Here is a 19,440-nt window from a genome sequence, read left to right as displayed (position 1 = left end):
TGTCACATGTCAGCGATGGCAAAATGTTTAAACTGTTTGGTAGAAATTATTTGGTAAAATCATAAATTATAATTTATGAAGTTCACGAGACCGTTTTATTGTTCGCTAAGGGAACGATAAATTCTCCAAAAAGCTATTTAACGAAGAGATAAATTCAATGAGAGACTTGAATAGAAAGTTATTTTACAAACTGAGAAGAAATACACATATAGGTAAAAATGGGCAGTAAATTTTACATAGAAATGGTCTAGATATGAAAATAACGTAATTATGCCGTTGTGCCTTATTAAGTTTTGTGTACTTTAGAGGTGAACGTTACATTATTAACTGATTAACTAATGTGAAGTAAAGTGAAATTATTTCTTGAAAAATTTATTTTTAAGCTATAACCAAAAAAATAAAGTAGTCAACAGTGGTTCACAATTCATTTCATTTATTTAAAACCTCCAAACTTAACAGGGGTAGGCATGAATTAGTTTCACAGAAAATAACTTTAATCTTTGACGCTTGGGCGGTGAGTGAGGTGATGCTTTCAAGACGACTTTTTTCGCTCGTCCGTTTGCCTCGCCCTCGACTCTCCGCGCACGTACTCGCTCATGGATGATATTTCAAAGATTTCTATATGAATTGTGATTATTTCTGAACTCTAATCTCATCAAGTGCTTGATTGTTATGATTTTGTTTCCGAACGGCCGGTACGGGAACAATTATTCGAGTGTTAGTGCCGTGGGATTGAATCTGGTACTCTGGCCGTAAGGTCACTTGTGATATTTTGTGTGTGCCGACGAGTTTATGTGTAAAACTGTGCTGAAAGAGCATTCCCGGACTCTTAGCATAAGGTATGTATGTTAAGATTAGTCACGAAAACGCTGAAATTTGACTTTCTACCGCACGTCCTTAGCTTAGACATCGAACTGTATATGCATACGATTTCTTTAAGTGGTCCGTATCCTTCCTTATACTTTTCTATTTGACTCTGAGCGGCTTTGCATAATAATTATTACTACAGTGTGCGTAGAACTCTTACATTAAGTTAGTCAATTTCTTGCAGTTGATTACTTTTAATTGGCTCAATAATTTCCAAGTGGACCGTCTTTCCGGTTCTCTTGTTAAAAAAAGACCATATTGTTGCAAAGGCGAGTTGTTTTATTCAAATTAAGTCATTGCAACTTTAATTAATGTATTACTATGATTAGAGATGGGAAAAACTGCTTATTTTTTAACTGTTTGAACAAAAGGCATGCTTTTTGAGACGCTTTTCACTTAAGCGTTTTATAGTTTAAAGCTTAAAAGACCGTTTAGAAAAACGTATAAATTAATAGATTTTATGTTAAAAAAAGCGTGCTTAGCAGCGTAGTCTGGATAGCAAAAAGCAAGAGTAGAACACTAAAGGTTTTAAGTTAGTATGTTGATGTATAAACACGGGTTTTATTTTTATTTATAAAATTATTATACTCATTGACAAATTCATTTGTTTAAGATACATAAATGGTGGGACATGAAACTTAGGCGCATTGTAAAAAAATTTAATTGTTGAGAAAATAAAAAGCTTAAAATTAAAAGCGTGCTTATTTTAAAAAGCAAACCTTTTTGACGTTTTTGTGTGTATGGTACGCAATTACTCTCAAATGTTACGGCATTTGTGAACTGATTTTGAGGATTCTTTTTTGTTGGAAAGAGGGTACCTCAGTACTGGGCCCATTTGAATTTAAAGAAAATATTCCTCTTCTAAGTGGCAAATGGGGGATAAATCTGGTTTCACGCACTTTCCAAAAATTTAAGTTCCTTTTTTTGAAAAAGTATTAATAGCTCAGAATACACCTGTAATAGGAGAAATATCTATTTACTCTTTGCAGTCTTTGGTTTGAGCTATTCAAGGTTAATAATGTATTAAATAAACACTGAAGAGTATGAATCTTAAAACCCATAACTTAATTGATATAAAGGCATGTTCTCAATAGAAAGGTAGGAAGAACCAGTGGAATCACAAGCACAAACAGGATCAGATGTGGTGCCAAGGGCAATATTGGTCTTAACTCGAGGAGGGGCTGACATTGCTTTGGATGTTGATATTATTTTTGGACATAAACATAGAAGGAAGCTTCATGCTGGTTTTCAGGCTTAGGAAAGCAAAGGTTCTCAAGAAAATTTTTTTTAGTTGTGGTAAAGTAAAACAATTTCAATTCACAAGAAAACATTTCACAAGGTGAAGCAAAAATTGTCACACAACAGCTCACCGTTGCACTCAATTGTTTATGTGTGTTTCATTATTCCAATGTCATGACATTACATATTGGTAAGATTTTTAACAATACATAATGTACTTCTTTTTGTAACTCTGTAAATATATCAACATTGTGGATAATTCTGTACAATTACAAATATAGTAAAAATGAGTGTAAAAATAAATATTAATTCCATAAAAAGATTATTTTTGTGCATGTATTTGTATCATCATTAGCAGTGTTTAAATTTACTGTATGTAGCAAGTGTGGGTTTGGTTAGTGTCAGATAATAGTGTTTTTTATCATTCACTGTTATCAATTCTTAGTAACCAGCACTGACACTTACTTGTGATACTAATTTTACCTATATTATACGTAATTAACGTGAAATATTTATTGGAAAAGACCTACGGGTAACTATTACATCTTTACCACATGCAAAATAGGCACTACAATATCCAATTGTGGAAACTAGCCCACTACACTACACGAAACAATATTATTCTATACACAATGATTTAAATGTCAATAATAAAATAGTTTATATGTATAAATAAATAAAAATATTATATTGATTATATTAATACGTAATAATAATAATACATGTTTATATACATTAAAAGATTGGTATGGTGTGACCGCCTGATCTCCGCGACTCAACGTCTAGGCCTCTATATTGCGTGAGTGGAATCAATATGTTACTTCAACAACAAATTTTTCTATTATTAAAACTGCATCCCTATCATTTGCTGTGCCGGACTGGGTCCATAATAAATTTCTCTCTGTATTTTGTTTTTACCACAGACCTTGTTAATATTATGGAAAATCAATAAAGTATTGAGTTCATCATACCATTTGTTTAATAAGTATACCATAGAGTTTCCACTTACTCTCCTCAGGCTAATTTACCTTGCAATTGTATACTAATGTTTAATGATTTTCAGAATATGAAATGTGATTTGTTTAACTATGAAATAAAAGATTTTGAATTTCAAATTATCTAAATTTATAAAACTCTGGGTATACATATATAACTAGAGTTTTCTAAATTCTATGAAGGAGTTACCTGTATGTTTTCCAGCTGTTGGGTAAGTTCCTTCAGCTCATTAAAATTATAAGAAGAGGAGGTTCTAAACAGAGTATAATTTTGTAAATATAATTATTACAATAATTATCACAATCAAACCTATATTTTTCTTGTATAAGTACTTATACAAAGTTGATATTGTGTTCTTGTTTTCTGTTTATTATTTCTTCATTTCATTTCCATTCTCAAAATTTAACCATTAAAGACTGACTTTTAAGTTTTACAAATAATGACATTAATAACAATTAGTTGTATATAATTCATGTGTTATTGTTGGTAATAGAAAGATGTTTTTAAAAATTCCACTCCTAGCTCACTTGATCAAAAAAGCATGATATTTCTAATCCATTGACAGTAACTTTTTTTTTATAAACTCCAGCAGTCGGATGACTATGAGCAGATGAGTTGCATGGTTTGTGGCATGTACAGTCAACTCCCCATGAGGAGCCCCTCCAATTGCAGCTGGATTTGCACTTCTCATAGGCAACCAACTGATCGCAAAATTACATGATGCCCCAAAAAAAAAAGCAGTAATCCCAAACCACATTGGCAAACCAGGTCATGAGAACTGACCAGAAATTGCTTGAAATCAACAGCAATAGTAATTTAAGCCACAGGAAAGCTCTTTGTCTTTCACTCTTTACATCTTTGCTATATGAGTGAGTGAAAGACTGGTGTACTATTCAAATTGCACTTGCAATAACAAGCTGCCTACGGCGCCGGTGTCGCAAAAGCATGTGGCCAGCTTGTTACACCCTTCCACTCAAGTTCCATTTCCTATATTGTTTTTTGTGTCAATAGTGGCAGACTTTGTGGTAGGAGTGTACTTAAATTGAACAAGTTTTGTATAAATGACATGGGGTGTCATTTATACCTCCATTTAAAATCTGTAGCCATAGATGGAGAGACCGACATCTATAACTGCATGAACCTACGATAGATATTAACATTGTTTTGCTACATTAACTTTGTTAAACTAAATTACAGTAACCTCATTTTTTTTTTCAAATACAGCTTATAAATGGGCAACCCAATGATTATTTATATTGTATATACCATTTACATTTCATGATAAAATATTCAGCAAATTTTGTATTGCATAATGCAAATATATTCATGTGGTCACAGTATATATTTTTTTGAATGACTAAGTTTTCCTTGAATGAATTCAATCAATGACCTGTTTGATGTTTTTTATCAAACAGATACATTAAATTGTATATTTGGTTGTAGGTATTTGGTACTTCCTTCAGTGTTTGGTAATTTAGTCTTTTAATGGATAGATAGATGTAGGTGTCCAGAGAAAGATGGCCAGCAGCAATGGATGTGGACAGTTCAGGACCAGGAGAGTTGGAGAGCTCAGGGGAGGCTTATGTCCAAGAATACACGCGTGTAAGCTGAGGATGTTCTGATCGTTTAATAACAGCAGTGGTAGCCCTGTGGGAGAACTTTTTCTTCTCAACAGAGAGGTGGACGGTTTGGATCCCTATGGATGCCTCCTAATTAATTGCTAAGCTATGTAAATTTATGAATGTTCATGGCCTAAACACTTCCAGTAGAGAACCTGTGCCCAGCAGTGGGAGGTATTGTGGATTGACGATAACGATCCTTTAACGTGTACAATTTTCATTTTATTTATGCATTATGAATGATATAAATAAAATAGAATGTAAAAGGACCGTCAAATTGTGGCTTAAGAGTAAGATTTACAATGAAACAGAGGACTTGCTGGAAGTGGTTTCATAATTACAATTTGTTGTAACCATTAATTTATAACTACTAATTATTTTATTGTTAAATATAGAAAATCTATTTTTAAGCTGTAATATAAAGAAATTTGCATAAAAAGATGCCTAAAATACAGGTATACATTTATTTAGTTTAGGCATCGCAATTACACATTAGATGCTTTAAAATATATAATAGCTTTACTATGAAGAATGTATAATCTAGATTCCCCTGTTAATTCTGATTTAAATACTATAATAGCCTTATTTACATTTGTTTTTACTTATATTGTATTAGATTAAGTTCTATTGAAATAAATTTATCTTTATTATATACTTGAACTTACACCAGCAGACTATCGCGGGAAATGAAGTTGTTTATGTATGTGTAGAGGTACACACTAGCAGAGTTCTAAATGAAACTGTTTGGTGCCGTGGGCACGTCCTGCCAGTTTGTATAGCCCCCGAACTGTGCAATGGAGTGTGAAGGACTATAAATAAAACCTATTGGCAGGTGTACTGTAAACACTGTTCGCTTTGGCCTTTATAATCGTCAACACTTCAGAAATGATCTCAAAATATTCGAAATAGGGTACTCGCATTAGTACTTAATGTTTCAAGGATTCTTACGAAAGATTTGGCTAGAAATTGTATTTACACCAACTCCTTCTAAAGTAGCTTCTATGTACTCTATGGTATAGAGTAATATTTTCTCAATAAACTTTGCAACAGGTCTTAGCATTACGACATTACCCTTTCTTCACTAATTGAATACCAGCCTAAAGATAATGTTAAAAACGTTGGTTCACATTGGCTTAGCTACCAGGCTAATTTGAAGTCAAAGACGCGATCTAGAAAAATAATGATCACCTTGGAGAACACCATGATAATGTTATCATATCTAATTCGTATGAAAGAGTTCTTATGTCGACCTTTTGGGGGCAATGAGGCTTTCAAGGCGGGTCATACAAGGTCGACCTACTTGAAGGTGGATGAGGTAGTTTCCCGAGACGCGACCATAGAGGGTGAACACCCTACGTGCCAAATAACTTACAAAAATATCAAGGTGAAAAAAATAGCAAAATTTAGCGAATTCTCTTATCAAACATTTTCATTTAATATTTTCAAAATAATAAAAAAGATAAAACATACTCAATTATTACTAAATCAACTGCGTCATCAAAACAGGAATACAGTTTAAAAAACTCAACACGTTATTAAATTCTCCGGTACAAGGGGTGTATTGTACAGGGGTGGCGATAAAGGGGGTGGGGCGTGCGTGCAATAGGGATATGCGGCTCGTCGGCGCCGGGAGCCCGATCGATATTGCGGCTCACTCGGCACTATTCGTGGCCCCGCGCGCTTGTGTCCGTGTTCCACACTGTGTTCGGCCTCCTGTGTGCACACAGGCGTGTTTTATTCGCAAAGACTAAGTGAAGTGGCCACCATTGGATGCACGGAGATGAGATAGTCCTCACCACTCTTTGGTACGTGCGCTAGTGATGTAATCCAACCAGTAATATAAATTTTCTGGTGTTCAGTGCCTGTGGGATCAATAGCAGATTCTGATGGGTGATGTCACGAGTTCAGGAGTTAAATAGGAAGTAGGTTTGTAGGTTCACTATGTGAAGTATCTACGATGTAACGTTGTAGCGTTTGTAATTATGGGACCTTAAGGCTTTTTCGTGATTTTTATCATCGTTGTTGTTACCAAAAGTAATGAGTGCATTTGAGACATCATCGACGTAAAGATACTCGTTTTAAGTCGCGGAAAGCAATTCATATAAAGAGTAAAGGGTATAATGTTCAAACTCGAAGCAATTGCCTAAATTGGTCGACTCGTTTGTTTCAATTATGAACACTTGTTCTATTATAACATTGATGCATGACTCTAGAGCGCCGGAAAAAAAAACTTAATTTAATATTTCAAAAATCTTACAACAGTGTATGAATAATACACACTTCGAAATTAAAAAATGATTCATCGACTGTAATTAAGTTCTGGGTCAGGTGTTGTAAATTATGTGATTGCCGTAATTAATAGCTTTGACCTTTTCAACTGCTCAAGTATGTAGTCTAGACCGAGTTGTCCAGCCCTGGCTGCCTTTTAATTCGTTATCTTCGATACGGGTGTGAGTCATCAACTAATTTTTCGTAACGACTTTCATCCAGAGAAGGAGTTTGAGATTGGTTTAAACCATGAAATAAAGCGCTTATTCGTTTGTGGTTCTTGTCAAACAATGCTTAAACTCATTTATTTCATTTAACGTTTAATAAGTTTGTCCAGATTGACCAAAGCACATTCTTTGTCATTTGGACCGCTTGTCGTTCGGACTACAGTGTAAAAATAAACGTAGTTACATTTTCCTTGCAATTGGTTGCTTCTAAACACAAACACGAAACGTAAAAATGAGTGTTTTTTTTTTAATTTTACACAATTTATTTTTGATATAACAGAAAAATTACACTACTGCATGGAAAAAAATGTTCGATAAGAAATAATAAATGTTGAGGCGTAATAAAACAAATATATGTATATCTAGGAAATGGAACTATTTTTCCGGATTTAAATCGCAAACCGACATTTCGGGCCCTTTACAGGTCCCATGGTCACGGTTGACTCAGGTGGTACAGTCTTCAACCAGTTATGTCAAATATTGATAAGGGTGGTTTGCATCATTGGCCCGAAACGTCGGTTTGTTTGAAAAAAAAAACGAATATACGCGATTTAAATCCGGAAAAATAGTTTCATTTCCTATGTGTAACAATCGCGAAAACCTAAGAACTTGATAAATATTATATCTATTGTATGAATCGTGTTACATGTTAAAGAACTATATACTGGCAATTAAAATTAATTAAATATTTTTAAAATTTTCAGCAAGTAGACCACTAATTATCTTTTCATTTCATTTTTGAATATCACAGATAAGTACAAATAACAACCAAGGTAGACTATATGTATATACATAATTTATAAAAATATTTAAAGTCATAATAAAATTCTAATCTTTGATGTGTATGATATACAGTATATGCATACTGTCACAGCAGGAAACTAGTTCTTATTTGATTGAAAGTCGTAGAAAAATTACACTCTTATAAATCATAATATTATTAGAAATATTTAAAATTTAAACCAATCAAACAAAAAAGATTCTTTGCTGATTAGGTATGCGCGAGGGACATTAAGTAGCGATTTTTTAATTATCATGCCATAGGTAGCATTGCGTAAGTTATTAATTTACTCTGAAACATTTGTTAATCCTCCTCCTTCGTAATATAAATCCTAAGTTTTGCTTCCACTTTTAACTTCGACGGTGCTATAAGAGTCCGAAACAACAAAAGACTCGAAATGTTAACTCGTCTCTCTGAACAAAAATTTTATCTTCTCTACATGCGTTGAATCCAGACGTTTCAAATCATTTTTAATATCTGAATTTCCTCGACTTGATAAATAAGTGTGTAATGGAAGATATAACAACAAATAATCTATTTTCACTTTGTATAACAACATTTGATATAATTTCTAAGGGTATAATCACTCACTGTATATAATCAACAAAAGTTATAACAATAAAAGGCATAATTTCAATGTGTATAATAAACCTTTAGAATAACAAGCACTAGATACAATGATTAGGTGACATAATGAACAAGTGGTACAAATACTACCAGTATAACGTATTAAATAATATAACACAATATTTCGTTTTACGAATAGTTGAACGGCCCTATATTATGTTGATAAGATTTTTTTTATTTCATTAAATGTACAGTCGCAAAATATAATTGTGTTTTTATATCTTTCAGTGCTTTTTGTGTTATAACGTATATTTATTAAAACTTTACGCGGAATATTTAATTACACTAACCTAACCTAACCTAAACCCACAGGAGGTCGAACCAACTAGCAAATGCAAACAAATTCGGTTCTGGCACTCTCCGGCCGCTGCCGCGACACGGTCGTTGCGCTCGCTCGGCTCCTACAGCTTTGTTACATACTAACCTAACCTAAACCTTCACGAGGAGCAAATGCAAACAAATTCGGTTCATTCACCAATGCACCCAAACACCACTGGAATTATATTAATAATAACATTATTCTCAGTGAGTTATATCTGAAGTGTTTATATAAAATGAACATTATGCCATCGGTATATTAGATTGAAAGTTGTTATATCAATCGTCTATTATACCCAGTGACTTTTCATATATCATGCAAGAATATGTCAAATGTCTGTATACCATAAATTAATTATATCCGTTAAGCGTTATATAGACTAAAATATGACATTTGTTGGTATATATTACGAACCGCACCCTATATAAATAATTTAGTATGCAAATCGATGGACTTACAATTACTCTCAGAAGTTCCAAAGTATGATATGGTGTTACGGGCTGGTGTCAGCAACTCGAACCTATTTCTAGTCCCAGAGTATTACAGTTTGTTGCCAGGAGCGTCTCATAAGCCAGTGATATTTACAAGAACCCTGCCCCCGCCTCTCCGTGGCCACTTGCGGGGACCGACCACCACATACTGACCAAGTTATTCAATGCCATCCAAAGCGCCATTGCCTCCATATATTCCACGTAGTAATCTAATTTCTTCATATGAACACACTACTTGGTGGCAATATACCGAGATTATGATGTACGATAAATGTGTTTAGTCTGCACATCATCATATGACAGGCGTGTAGAGAAATCTTACAATTGTGTTTGCATTATTGTTCGTTGTCGTCGTGACTGTCTTTTTTGCGGCAAGTTCAGTAGATTATTTATACTTTGAAATCCAGTAATGAATTATGGAATGGAAATGAACGATCATGTTTTATGCATGGTTCACGTTACGTTGAGATTGAAGCGGAGGAGAAGGAGAGACATTTGTTTAGTTCACATATTCCATAACAAACAAAAGAAAAAAAATTAAAATAACTGCACAAAAACAAAAATTAACATGTCAGTTCATCAGTTATTTTAAAAAACGAAAAACACAAATAAAACTTTTATAAAGGCACAAAAAAAAAATACTTTGTGTGGTAACAACTGCAATAACAAAAGTGGATTCTTTAACAATTTTTTACTACAATATTATATCTCTGATATGTTTTCATTTGAAAGGAAAAAAATAGCTCTACATTAATAAAGTATTCCATAAACCACTCGATCATCTAGCTATTTACCATCCATGAGTTGAATTACAGTATCCATACAAATTCAATACAATGCTGCACAGAAACCAACATACTGTTTCAGTCGATAAAAGTGCTATTTTTATTCACTAGGAACAAAAATAGATTATACATAACATCATTTAAATAAAAACACCATTCTGTTCAGTCCAGAAAGGTGTCCACAAGTCGCTCTACACTTATTTTGATACAATAAATAAAAACTCCACTCTCTAGCCGATCGCCATATAAATGTGGAAGCGAAACACTTCGTGTGAATCCTGGGAATATCCACAACATAGGGGTGGAATCCCAGCCCACAGCCCACGTGGAGTCCCGCGATGATGGAACAGGGAAGGCGGAATCAAATTATGCAATTCCATCGCACTCTCCGTAATATATCCTGTGGAATACCGATATAGTTTTCAGTAAGTGACTAAAATTAATACGTATGTAATTTTATGTTCGCGAGTTAGTGTTAGTGCAACATGATTAGTTCAAGATTTCTTCAGGTGCATTTTACGTTGGTAATATCCGCAAATGCTTTAAAAATTACACAGAACCGTGTTAATAGTGCTCCAAAGCTTCATTTTTGGATGATATCATGCAACTGTCCAGTATTATTTGCTATGATATCATCTTCCGATTTGCTGTGTTTACTATTTGGCACTTGTCGTTAACTGTATCTTTATATCTCTTTGAAATTGTGATATTTTGTGTCAAAGGCGGAATTACTCGTAAAGTGCACTTTGTATGCGATGACATTGAAATGATGTCACCTGTTTGTTTGTAACTGTCGTTAAGCAAAGACGTACCGGGTGTAAGAAAAATGTTGAACCATGTAAAAACCACTTTTGTAAAAATACTTTGTTATAATATAAGATCGGAGGACAGAGAGGCAGGGGAAGGACTGAACAATTTAGATCAGATAAGGGTAAAAGTTAATGTCGTGCCGTATCAGGAACTAAAAGTTAGGGCGCTGAACAGAGGTGGCTGCCGATAATTATACCGTCAAGAGCCTAGCTTGTAAATAAGAAGTTATGTTGTAAGTGTGACCACCAAATCAATATGGCTGGACTTTTCAGCGTATGTATTGTATCATCTGTGTAGTATTTTATATAGCATGTATAAAATATGTGACATTGAAATGTGTTTGTTTTTAATGCACTTTCGTTTTGTATCGCTTTGCGTTATGCAATTCAATACTCGTGTATCAGCTTTGCTGTGATTAAAGCCACGCCCCGTCTGTTTTACATCACGGATAAAAATTCTTCTTTTTTATAAAGGTGGTTTACGATGAGTCAGTTTTAGAACAGATAACACTGCCCCACTGGCTTCATGTGCTAATGGCATAAATATGATGATGTCATAGTCGACCGCTCACATTATTGTACACTTCTGGCCGTCAGATCGTCATTCCGTTTTTGTATACTATATCCGGACATAAGGTAATTGCAACAATATGTGGGCGCCTTGTAGCTATATCTATCTGCACGGGCACCGGTCACGGTTTAAATCGTAATTATCTTTTGAAAATTCTTATGTTATAAAGTGCGAATATGTTTCGTAACAGCCTTTTTATCACGTGATGTCGTTACGTTATCTGTTACAATTACACTGATACGAGAACGCGCGGCAATACATCTGGATATTTTTATGTACTTGTGAAATTGTCTGGCTTATAATTGTAAGTCACTTCAGCGGATGGATAACACCTCCCTCTGAAGTGACGGAACTATTGTATAGTATTTTGTTCTATATTTTTTATGTGTAACTAGTAATTATTTTATTACAGTAAATAATGTAGTGTAGGAGAAAAGTTTAGATACTTTTCTAAGACACTTAAGTTGGTTCCCTTTAATATTAATCGCAAGGATTTTACAGAAATGTTAGACTTACGAACTTAGAGAGCAGGTGATCTGTTTCTGTGCGATAAGTGTCACCACCAACCCATTTATATGTTCCACTGCTGGCCACGGGTTTCCTCTTCAGCGAGGGTTTAGGCCATAGTTCGCCACGGTAGCTTAGTGCGGGTAATGACGAGAGATTTCATACTTTTTCCGAGGTTTATGAACCTTCTTTGACGTGCAGGTTTCGACACGATGTTTTCCTCCACCGAAAAGTTCTTGGTAAATTTCAAATTCAATTTCGCACATAAACCCCGAGAAACTCAGAGGTGCGACGCCGGATTCGTACCCACGGCCTCCGCATGAGTGGTGGTAGGTCGAACCACTAGGCTACCACGCCTTCTTTTTGATAGGTGGATGTGCTATCTATATTTTTTGATTGATATATAGATCGATATGTAGATATAGTTTCTTCGACTTCTAAAAGAAATAACACAATTTTTTTTATAGATCTTTGAATTACATTGATTTTTGATTGAACAAATTTTTTTACATTGGTTAGGTAAATCTACGATTGAATTACCATTATACTTGCATGTAAAGATGACATTTGAAATGCCATTAACGAATTTCCACATTTAGGAATAAATACAGTATTACATACATTATATATTACGTTTCATGTAATAAAAATAATTTAAAATATTACTTTACAAAATCTCACAAAGTATTATCTAATTGTTACCCTACATTTTTTATATTTCCGTAAATGATGTGTACCTAGTAAAATTTTCTAAAGAGCCTTAGCGTTGCATGGTTAACCTATTTCATACGAATGTATTGATTGACATAATTTCCTCGGTCGTTAGTTTATATTGCAATTAATAGTACCATGTGATTACAGTGACAGTTCTCGCTAGCGACCGCGTAAAATGTTTGTATACAAAATGTTGTTTCTTCTTGTAACCGCTAGGGGCGTTGTATAATTTGCCATGCAAAATTGTGAAGTAATTTAAAAATACGATGATACTAGTGGATGCTGATAAGCAACAACCTGTCAGTCAACATGCAAATGGTTTTGTGAAAATGGCACCTAAAAACATTTATATAAATATTTTCGTTGTTTTTAATACTTTGTTTCAAAATTTACTTGTACAATGAAATTTTTTGCTGTTGTGCTCATTGTTGTTGGGGACTTAATATTGTAGTAATAAATCGCAACACTTCATCATCCGTGAGATGACGAATGTTTAGTCTAATATTTTGGAATTTTTGTTCTGAATTGGGTGGTTTGCATTAATATTAGACATACCTGGTTGATGACTACCGTATCAGTCAGTAGTGTCACCACGGGACCTGGGGGTCTACTCTCGATCTCCGTCCGACATCCGCCCGCAACAATTACTGTCAAATAAGTAATATTCGACAAAATTAAAAGACAATTATCAAGTATGAAGCTTCATCCGCATCTCGCGTCTTTTCATTTGGTCAAGTATTGTTTATTTGGCAGTAATTGTTTCGGACGGATGTCGGACGGAGATCGAGAGTAGACCCCCTGTAAAGGGCCCGAAACGATTTATTTGAAAAAAAAAACGCGATTTCAATCCAAAAGAATATTTTCGTTTCCAATCTACAAGCTTTTCTTAACTATTTATATTGAAGGTTGATATTTGAAATGACATTGTACCTGTAAGGTAAAATAATGACTTATTAATTATTATTTTCTAACCTGTTCTCATAAAACGCGAAGGTCCTCAAGACTTTTACTCTAAAATATAGTATGTAATTGTTCGGCATTAACCATATCTTTTTCTACCGCCAAGCAGTAATGTGAGTATTACTGCGTTCCGGTTTTGAAGGGTACGGGTGCTAGTGAAATTACAGGCACATGGGACTTGTCAACGTACGTCTCAGGGCGACAGGCATTCACAGTGCCTTAAGATCTTTACGACTTAAAGCTCTGAATGGCACTGCAAAGGCAATGGAAATTCAAATTTTGCTATTTCATAGGTAAGCAAATTACACTGGAATCGTCATATTTATTAAACTCTACTGCTTATGCATAAAGCAGATACCCCTGAGAGGAATGAGCGACAAACTCTAGGGTTTGCTCTTTCTAAATATACATTTGTACACATTTATCATTTACAATATTTTATTTCAAACGTCTTAGATCGAGACAACCTGTAAGAGCTACACGGGTCATTAGCACGGATTTTTGTCATTCAAGTACGCAGAAGTCGTATATAGGTAATAAACCTTTGGTATAAAGTTTTTGTTTCACTATAGTTTTAAATCTCCTGAACGTCAAATTTTGAATATCAACCGGAATCTTATTATTACAGCGTATATACATAGCCCCTTAAATGAATTTGTGTCGTGAAGACGGCTATCAAGATCGGCTAGTTTATTTTTACTCCTCGTATTTAATGTTGTCTGTCACTATTTTTCATAAAACAATACTTTCTTAAATTACAATTTCATTTATTTTTGTATGTTGTGGAGTGGCGATACGAACCAGTTGTATTGTTAAATGTTAAATGCACTGTGACGCTAGTGTAAGAATGTTAATTTCTTTAAGATCATATTTAAAGCATTTCAATGGAGTATTTATAATTTTTATTACACCTTCGAGTATATAACTACAGACCATGATAGAAAGAGAAGGAGAAGTGGAGCAAGAGTACCATTCATATACTCGTATATTGTGAAAATAAACCATTAATTTGTAATAATTATTAAGACAAAAATCGAATACTTAGAAAAAATCCTTCAATCCGGCTGGATTCGAACCAACATCTTCCAGCAAATCGTGCCAGATGCTATGCCGACTAAACCACAGAACGAACTAGCGGACCTTACGAATTTTTCTGTGTGCTTGTTGCAGATCTTTATTGTTGGTTTTTAATGAGTTTTTGAGATTGTATTAATTATTAGTAAATAAGTTGATAACTGCACAACGGATCTCAGGTTCATTCTTCAGTCCCTGCAGTAAGAGCTCATTCATCCAACGCGGTTTGGTGCAGTTCTTAATGTTACCCATCTGTACATAAATTCGAGTATGTTATCAACAATTAAGTTCAGTTATAGAGTTATCTCTCCCCACCGCTCGGTGACCTTCCAATTGACCTAACGCATGCCTTCTCCGTGACACAACACAATCGTGTACTCTTAATTACTGTGAAATCGGGACCCAATTGATTAGAACTAGAAGCAATGAACTTTATATGAAATGGAATCTTTGATTTTGTGTATTTGATTTTGATGGATCGGTTTTTGATAATAATTCTTGGTTGTTTTGGAGTGTGCTTGTTTGTCGACATTGATGAATAGGTTAGTATTTTTATTATGATTGATGTATATGCTGTTTTGTATCACAAATATATAAGCTCTGTAGAGGCATCCTTAAAAGTGCTCAGCAGTGGGACGTGAGTATAATTGGTTGATGATGACGATGATTATTGAAACTTCAATTTACAGAAATTATTCGTGTTCACGAGATACAAATAATTTTATCTAACAAATAAGATTTTTTTTTTTAATTTTATCTATTTTTTGTTACATGTTATATTATGAGTTGACGTCACATTTACGGAGCCAAAACGCAAGCTAAAAAGTTGTAGGTTAGGTACAAGCACGAGAGGTCAAAAGAAAGACGATGTCGTTAGAATTATTTAATATTAATCAATCTTTCGAGCACATCGGATGACTCTGCTTAACAAACGCGATGCCATCTTTTTTTAAATATAAACAGCTTAATATTAACAGCTCATAAATAACGGTGCTATTAACAGCGAGTGCCACTTTTTTAATCGTAAATAAAAATAAAAAAGTCCCCGACACCACAACAACTCGTTGAGACCAATTTCAGTAGTCCAAACACGATAGTTCTACAGTAAATAGTCAAGAACTTGAATAGTATGCAGACTGTCCTGGTTGCAGCATCATGGTTGCCATATGTTATTGTAATGTAATCGGATTTCCACAATAATATACCGAATTTCAAGGCGATTGGACAAGTGGAAGTTAAATCAATATTCATTTTATGCCTGAGATCCCTACTCAACTGAGAAGAGAGCTGACGATCTTTGAACAGCTGGACAGGTGTTCCTCAACACACAACTACGAACAATCCTGATTAAATTAGCTTTCAAATAAAAAAAACCACTCTTTGATGTCCGTCCATCCGTTTGTGGACTATTATGACAGACAAAGACTTTGAACTTATAACTCCCTTTTTTGCGTCAGGGGCTAAAAAAAGCTATCAACTCTATAGGTCGCTTGCAATAAGAACGATACAAAGTATAAAGTGTCAGGCATATCATCATAATATAGCACTTAACTATAATATTGTTATATATTTTATAATAGCATTGTATTACAAATATTTATTTCTTATAAATAATTTTATTACCGTCTCATTGTCATAAAATTATCAATACATTTTAAGTATGATTATTTAAAAAAGCATTGTAAGTATTTATCGAGTTCTTAGGTTTTCGCGATTGTTACACATAGGAAATGAAACAATTTTTCCGGATTTAAATCGCTTATACTTGTTTTTTCAAACAAACCGACGTTTCGGGCCCTTTACAGGTCCCATGGTCACGGTTGACTGTTAATTAATTAATTAATAATTAATACGCGATTAATTGCCCAAAAAATAGTTTCATTTCCTATATCGTAAGTATTTTTAACCAACTTCAGAAAAAGGAAAAGCTTCTTATTTTGACTGTTTATTTTGCATGTATGTGACGCGATAACACCGCCATTTGTGAACCGATTTTGACGATTCTTTTTTGTTGGAAAGAGGGTACCTCAGTATTGGTTCCATTTCAATTTCAAGAAAATACTCCACCTCTAAGGGTGGCAAGATAGCGGATGAATCCGGTTTCGCGCACTTTCCGGTAACCGGTTTCAATAAAACTTAGCAAATAGAACTTTTGAGGTCTTTTTTTATAAAAAAAGTTTCAATTATCTCATTTGCTTTTATTTAATTTTGTCTTCCTCGTAATGACTGATCATCATATAATTTGTTTTTATTCCCGTTTCTATTAATTTAATTTGTTTTTAGATATTGCACAGCTCTACTATTAGATCGAACGTCAAACAACCATTTTTATTTCGCTAGAAGCTCTCTAGCGCGGCAACATTAGGGAGGGGCATGAGTATGTACTTATAAGATACGTACATATTAAATAATTCATTCAAAATAAATCTACAACAAATTAAGACTATCTTGTTTGTGTTGCAGGTAAGCAAACAATGCACGTGACGACTTAAATGATTCACTAAGCGCTTTATAATGGAATATCGTAAGTAACCATGAGAGTAAACAAATGATAGGTGATGCTCTCCGAGCAATGAATATTATTACGTCGGCCATACAATGTAACGTACCCGTTACGTATATTACTTAACCTTATAAAACAGTTTAAAACATACGCACTGGCAGAATGACTGAAGCTGTTAGCAGTTACAGGTAACTACATGTTATTTATCGTTATATATGTATACGTGAGGCGCACTGTAAGTTTCCGGAATGAAAAAATACTATAAATGGTCAGAAATGGATGTATTGTTTCTCAAAATATTCTCCGTTAGCGTTAATGCACTTTTTCATACGATTGAACCAACTTTGAAAACATTTATGCCATTTCTCCGTGATAATCTCTGAAACATATTTTTAGTACTTTTCGATAGCCTCTTCAGGTGATGAAAATCTTATTCTTAATTTTTGGAAATAAATAAGTCACAAGGTGTCAAGTCGGTACTGTACGCGGGATGGCTCATAAGGTCAACGTTGTTGACCTTCAAAAATTCATTTGTCTGTCTGGCCGTGTTAGAACTGCATTATTTTGTTATCGTGTTATCTCTCATTATCGTGGTGCAAGATGATATCGCGTTTACGGTTATTTTTACGGAGTTTGTCAATAAAACAAATGGTCGTATACCAATCACTATTCACGGTACAACGATTCTCCAAAGCAACGAAGAAGCAATCATCCGCTTAGAGGCACTTTGCACGCGCGCCATTTTGGTTGGTTTCGGCTCATATTGAAATCCCATACGCTCGATTGCTGCTTTGTTTTGCTATGTCCCATACCAAATTTGACGCCCCTTCGTTAAATCTGGTAAGCATGACATTACACCAAGTGACGCGATCCGTTATTTGAGTCTCAGTCAAATTGTGTGGGATCCACCGAGAGCACAGCTTTTTCACACCCAAATGTTTGTGTAGTATTGATTGTATTTGACTCGTGCCTATGCCTAAAGATGCCCGAATGCACATGCCTGTCTGTTATGATACGGCGCACAGCATCGATGTTTTTGTTGTTCACAGCAGTGAACGGGCGACCATCACGAAATTCGTCACTGGGATTCACATGACCGCGTTTGAATTCTGCAAACCAGCTATAAATAGTCGTCTTGCATGGTGCTTCATCGCCAAAAGCAGTTTGAATCCGAGCGAAGCTTCGCTGAGCTATTAATTTACACTTAAATTCGTAAAAAATCATACCACGAAAATTTGCACGACTTAAATCCATGGTGATGTAGACAACCAGTTTCTAAAATGACGCCACAATGTATAAACAAGTGACGATCAGGTGAAACAAACTGTATTCTACAGCCAAAGAGTTCCATTTTCAAATGTTGTAATTACTTTTTAAATATTGTTTATGTAAGTGGCCAGTTCCGGATGTAGATAGATAGGAAGATGAAACGTTTATTCTACACAAACACATATTAACAATTACTTTATAAACAAACCCACACATTCACATAGTACAACTTAAATTAAATACAAATTTGTAAGTCAAAGAATGTACAAAGATTAACAAAGTAATGACTTGATTAATTTTGAGTTGAAAAGGCCTCGGCATTGATGCTTATAGGCCTTGGTAGTCTACACCGTTGTTATTCTGCCACAGCCACTTGGTGAGCGATCGCACTCATAACACCGCGGCAAGTGCAGCATGCAAAGATACATAAAATATTAATTAATATGACACCAATAAGAAATGAATAACCATGCGCCTAAAATCGTTGTCAGATAGATGTAGCGCCTTAAAGTTCAACAAATAAGTATTGCTTGCGACTCACACCAGTTCACATAAAAGATGTGTTTCTATGTATTTCCGTTAAGCGTATTTAAAACGTATATTATGTATTCTTTCTTGTGAACTTATTTCAAAAACTTATGGTCATTTCTCAAAATCTAAGCTTTTCGTTTAAAGACATATTGGTTTCATCGTGGGATGTGTATGTATGAAGTAGTCGTGATAGTTTAATATTAAATTTAGGCGGGGTTAAAAAACATCTGTTCGGACTTCAGCTGAATTTGTATTTTTAGCTAACTGGTATTGGTAGTACAAT

At 34.4% G+C, this 19,440-nt stretch overlaps 1 protein-coding gene across 7 annotated transcripts in view; it reads left to right on the top strand.

Annotated features, from left to right (window-relative positions):
- The first annotated feature begins 565 nt into the window (after window positions 1-565).
- The window catches only part of LOC113225608 (spectrin beta chain), a 67,718-nt gene continuing 48,843 nt past the window's right edge, over window positions 566-19,440 (top strand). For 5 of the 7 annotated variants that reach the window (XM_026457948.1, XM_026457951.1, XM_026457949.1 and 2 more), the window contains exon 1: window positions 566-839. Coding sequence is in view for 1 of the 7 variants with exons in the window: in XM_026457950.1 (XP_026313735.1) it covers window positions 597-599 (3 nt within the window). In the remaining 6 variants the exon portion in view is untranslated. Of the gene's footprint in view, window positions 840-6,392; window positions 6,527-19,440 lie in introns of those variants that run through there. The other 2 variants (XM_026457950.1, XM_026457946.1) reach the window with 2 other exon arrangements.

Source organism: Hyposmocoma kahamanoa, unplaced genomic scaffold, assembly GCF_003589595.1.
Source record: "Hyposmocoma kahamanoa isolate Upper Pololo Valley unplaced genomic scaffold, ASM358959v1 168, whole genome shotgun sequence".
NCBI lineage: Eukaryota > Metazoa > Arthropoda > Insecta > Lepidoptera > Cosmopterigidae > Hyposmocoma > Hyposmocoma kahamanoa.
Note: the sequence above shows the minus strand (reverse complement) of the source record. Positions and strands in the feature narration are given on the sequence as shown.